This window comes from Hippocampus comes, unplaced genomic scaffold (assembly GCF_001891065.2).
Source record: "Hippocampus comes isolate QL1 unplaced genomic scaffold, H_comes_QL1_v1.1 scaffold444, whole genome shotgun sequence".
NCBI lineage: Eukaryota > Metazoa > Chordata > Actinopteri > Syngnathiformes > Syngnathidae > Hippocampus > Hippocampus comes.
The window spans coordinates 46,250-50,986 of NW_017805078.1; the positions used below are offsets into that span (position 1 = coordinate 46,250).

Below are 4,737 nucleotides of genomic sequence, written 5' to 3' on the forward strand. Positions count from 1 at the left end.
GTATAGCAATTATTGGTCTACATTTTTATTAGCTCAAGCCACACTAATTAGCCACCTCAATCAAAAAGAATATCAATGATGGGGTGGAATCGAGACATGTGAATTTTTTCTCACAAAACAAAATATATATATATATTGTTTTCTTTATTTTCGAACAAACTAGTTTCTTTCTATTCAGCGTAATGTTTTCGATATACATATATATATTTGACGCCATATCGTTTGCCAAATCTTTCCAAAACGCAGCACTAATGGGGCAGTCAAACAAAAGCAAATGAGGCACACTTTCAGGTTCAGCTGTACAAAAAGAACATTTGTCAAGATTCATAAAACGTCAACTGTACCAAGACGTACAGTCGACTACATTTGACTGACAGCAAGCATACGAGAGTGCTGTTATGTTGACAAACATTGGCCGTTTTCTTGAGAGATTTGAGAGACAAAAAAATGTTTATAATCTAATTGTTTAAATAAAAATAAGTACAAATGAGAACTTTAAAAAGTCTTGTTTTTGATGTTTGATTTGATGTTGATGTTCGCCGTGTGCTGCTGCTGCAGAAAAACACCAGGCCTGAGTATTAAACATATTTATTAAGCAATGGAGCAGGATCTGTACATGTCGAAACATTACACGCTGCTCATCTTAGACAAAAAAAAAAAAAAAAAAACAAGCCTGAGATCAAGATCATTGTTTCCATGGCAGAAAACATTGATTTACATTCATCAGTAATAAATGCACATTTTTTTTTTTTTTTTGGGGGGGGGGGGGGGTTGCTCTAGCCACTCAATTGATAAGATACATCACAAAAAACAAAAAAAAAATCATTAAATGGCTGATGGTCACAAACAAGTAAGAGTTACCCTGAGAATTTTAAAGCTTATCCAAAGGAAGGAAGGAAGGGCGTGGGGGGGGTGGCTTGTTCGTGATGTTTGTCAATACATATGAGCGTGTGTAAGTTAAATGTGCTTTGATCAATGACTTTGAGGTGTTGTTTGCCTTTAGGTTCCCCTTCCCCTTCTGCACCTCACTCGAGATTATACGGTTAGCGCCGATACCGATCGTCTGGAGCAGGCATTTTCATTCACTACCTTCATCATGACATTTCGAATCCCAACACCACATGACTGGGGGGGGGCCTTTTGCGGCCACCATAGCAGACGACGCCACAAGCCACTTTCTAAATCAAGTCAAGTGGCGTTCAGATTCACGTCAGCGTCTTCTCCCTTCCCCATCTGCACCTCACTCGAGATTACACGGATAGCGCCTATACCGATCGTCTGGAGCAGGCATTTTCATTCACTACTCAAGCTCCGCCCCCCCCCGTCGCCATCCCTTCCTTGAGAATTTTCAACTCCATCGTCACGGAAAAAAACATTACAGGGGAAAACATGACAAAAAAAGCGGCATGTCAAGTGGTTTTTCGAGGGCCGCGGGCGCGTGTACAATATTCAGCATGCACTTGTTGACTCATTTTTCCCACCCGTCCGAATTATTACCTGAGTTTTCAAGACGGGCGTATTTTTTCCTGAGGTGAGCCGACAAGCGCATTAAAAAAAAAAAACAACTTATAAAAGGAGAGGTATTTCGAAAGAGACATATAATGTGTGTGTGTGTGTGTGTGTGAGACATACTGTATGTTATTGATGCCCTGTAAAATATTCGTAAAAGGGATGGGCATTGGAATTGATAGACGGTCATGGAAAATGAAGGATAATTCATTCAATTTAATCATTTTAATTGACTTGAACGATGGGAGAATGTTTTGGGAATGTTCTGAACTCCTATTTCTATTCAGGTCTCTCCTAGGCGTGGATGTGGGCCCTGAGGAAAATGTCCCGTTTCACTCCATTTTGACACAGTTACTCAATTCCAGCCAATGCAGTCCAGGGTTCAGCAAGCTTTTTGAAACGAAGCGCTCCTTCTTGGCTCCCCGATGAACGGGGAGGGCGAGCGCTTCGATAGGATGCGCTTTTGAAAGAAACTGGCTCGAGCTACCTTCGTACGTTCTAATTCATGCTATTCATTTCGGAGAAGACACCGGTCGCCTTAGCGATTTCGCACAATAATTACCAAACGGATCAATTGGCCCCACTTGATGATAAATAGCTGCCGGACGTTCACATTTTGAAAAAAAAGATGGCTTCGACAAGATTCCCGGGGAGTCACGGTCTCTCCTATTTTTGGAAGAGGCGCGCGGGCTACTCATGTGTGGTCCTTGATGGCTCCCCGGTGCCCGCGCTCACCCCGTCGGTGACCCCCGACCTAGTCCGCGCCCGGCCGGGACCGTCGACTGCGCCGAACGCTAATCGAAGGGCACCGATCGAGTTCCCCTGGCCGTTGGAAGGCCGACTTGAGAATTCCGGATGCAAATAAATACGTAGCGTGATTCGTTTTCTCTCTCTAACACAACAAAGAATAATTTGACATATACATATATATTAAGTGGGGTCTCCTGTAAAACGGGAGTATAGCGCCGGCTGATTTAGCTAGCTAGTTCTACATACGGGCTCCTCCGCGCAGGTTTGGCCGTTTCCGGCACCGATGACCCTACACTTGGGAGGGCGGCGTCGTCTTCGATAACGATCGCTTCGGATCTTTGCGCGCGCGTTGGGTTCGGCACGCTAACAAACGGAGTAGCCGATAGCGTGGCGCGTTCTGGAACATCCTCGCTCACCGCGACGGAGGTACCGTCGGTCGGCATTGCATTCAAAAGTGGGCAGATCCGGAGTCGTACGAATAACGCGGCGTGAGACGGGTCGGTGAGCGTGACGGCAAGAAGAGAAAGCCCAAAACGCTTCCCCTTTGACATCGGCGCGGATGGCTGCAATGCGCTTTGCACTTCTACTTATCGTGCCGGCTCGGCGCCGAAAGCGAGCGAGGCGGCTCGACCGCGTCGCGTGACCACCCGAGTTGAAAAGCCAAACGGATGAGGTAGAACGGCCCGAGAGGCCAGCGCAAGAAAAAGGTGGGAGGATCGTCCGCGTCATCGCCTCCCGCGAAGGTCGTCGTCGAGGCCCGACCGATACCGAGTTTTTGCTCGCTAAGATTGAATCAGCAGGCCGATTAATTGGTCGGGCCCTCATTTTCAGAAGAAGCAAAAGGCGCCAGGCTACTTCCCTTCGGGGGGGGGGGGGCAGGAAGTGATTGATTAGCGCCAACTTGAAAGAAAAACTTTTTCTTTTTTTTTAATTGCACTGCTACACATCGCTATCGATATCAGAGGTGGCTTTTTTTCAATTCTGTAAAACACACCCAAAAAAAAAAAAAAAATTGATATATATCTATAATAATCCAATCAAGCAGAAGCAATTGAATGAACGTGATCAATATTTGTACAGAAGAGAGACGATTGCCAGAGCGCCAAAAGGTGGAGCGCCGCCTTCTCACGAGACAGACGAGGAACCAAGAAAGCGCCCCGACGTTTTTTCTCGCAGGGACGCATCGAAAGTCGGGCCGGCTTGTCGGGCGCGAAGCAAAACATGGATGGGGCGAGCGTGCGCGCGGGCGTCATTCATGCGGGCGACAGAAAAGTTCATCGCGGCAACTCTGAATTTGCGCCGTGTCTGTTCTTCTACTTTTTCGGAACCTCAGTTGCCGGCATTCGGCCTCGGGTCCGAGCGATTGACCCCAAAGTAACGTTATCTTCCGAGCGGATTTCTTTTGCGAGCGTGACGCGAAGGTCTCGAAAGAACGCCAGTGATTCTCACAATAATGCAACCAGTATAGAGGAGTTGAAGCAACAATAACAAAAAAAAATAAAATAAAATAAACAAATCAGCAAAGATTCTTCTCGTTTCAACCCGATTTAGATCCAAGAGGTGATCCCTTGTGTCAAAGCACTTTGATTGGCCTCTTTGCTAACCACCCTGCCCACCTCCCGAAAAACAACAAAAAAAAAAAAAACCCCAAAGCAACCCACCTCCATCGGGCCTCTCCCTAACAGGAGGGCTCCTGTGGAGGCGGCGGCGGCGTGGAAGCACGGTCGCTCTCCTCCTCCTCGTTAACCTCGGAGGCGGACGGCTTGCCCTGAGAAGCGGCCGAGCTCTGCTGCGCTTTGATCGGACAGTTGGCCACCATGTGATCGATGCTCTGGCAGAAGTGGCACTTTTTGGGCTGAGGCGGCAACTTGCATTCTTTGGCGTGGTGGTCCAGACCGCCGCAGTTGTAGCACCTGCAAGAACGCCAAAAGCATCCGCGGGTCAGTTCGGGAGCCCGCGTTGGGCCTCCGATGACATTGGCGTCATCGGACATGAAATCCAAAGAAAGACCCCACGCGTCCGTCCGCGGGACAGATGGATGGTGGGCGTGGGCTGGTCATTTGGGAGGGGGTGGGGGGGGGGATTCCCCCCTGCCCTTTGCCACCATCGAAGTAGCAACAAATGAGCCGCTACCGCTTTGTGGCGGCGCCCGCTGGGGACGTCCAAGCTAGCGCGTCGCAGCCCCGCCCTTAAATGGGCGTCCGTCGTCGTCGGGGGGGAAGTGGGGGCCTTTGTCCGGAAGGGCGCCGGCAATGACCTCTGAACCCTGAGCCCTACCCGCCGCCGCAGAACTCCGACATCGTTCCCATGGCAACGCTGACCTTTCACCCGCTTGCCTCGCCTCTTACATCTGCTATCGATTAAACGGACGGCGGCGCGTTCTTTGCTCGCCCGCGGAAAACATGAAATCATTGGAGCACCGGACCTGATACCCCAAACGAGGCTTGAAGTTGTTGTTGGGGGTGGGGGGGGGGGGGG

The 4,737-nt window shown here is 49.1% G+C and overlaps 1 protein-coding gene and 1 long non-coding RNA gene across 2 annotated transcripts in view; one reads left to right on the forward strand and one right to left on the reverse strand.

Annotated features, from left to right (window-relative positions):
- Positions 1–1,094: 1,094 nt before the first annotated feature.
- LOC109513113 (uncharacterized) overlaps positions 1,095–4,737 on the forward strand; it is a 12,747-nt gene continuing 9,104 nt past the window's right edge. The window contains exon 1 of the long non-coding RNA XR_002167661.1: positions 1,095–2,694. This is a non-coding gene — a long non-coding RNA (uncharacterized LOC109513113). The remainder of the gene's footprint in view (positions 2,695–4,737) is intronic.
- Positions 1,527–4,737, reverse strand: part of lin28aa (lin-28 homolog Aa) — an 8,559-nt gene continuing 5,348 nt past the window's right edge. The window contains exon 4 of the mRNA XM_019865328.1: positions 1,527–4,172. Within this exon, the coding sequence (XP_019720887.1) occupies positions 3,938–4,172 (235 nt within the window). The 3' untranslated portion in view covers positions 1,527–3,937. The remainder of the gene's footprint in view (positions 4,173–4,737) is intronic.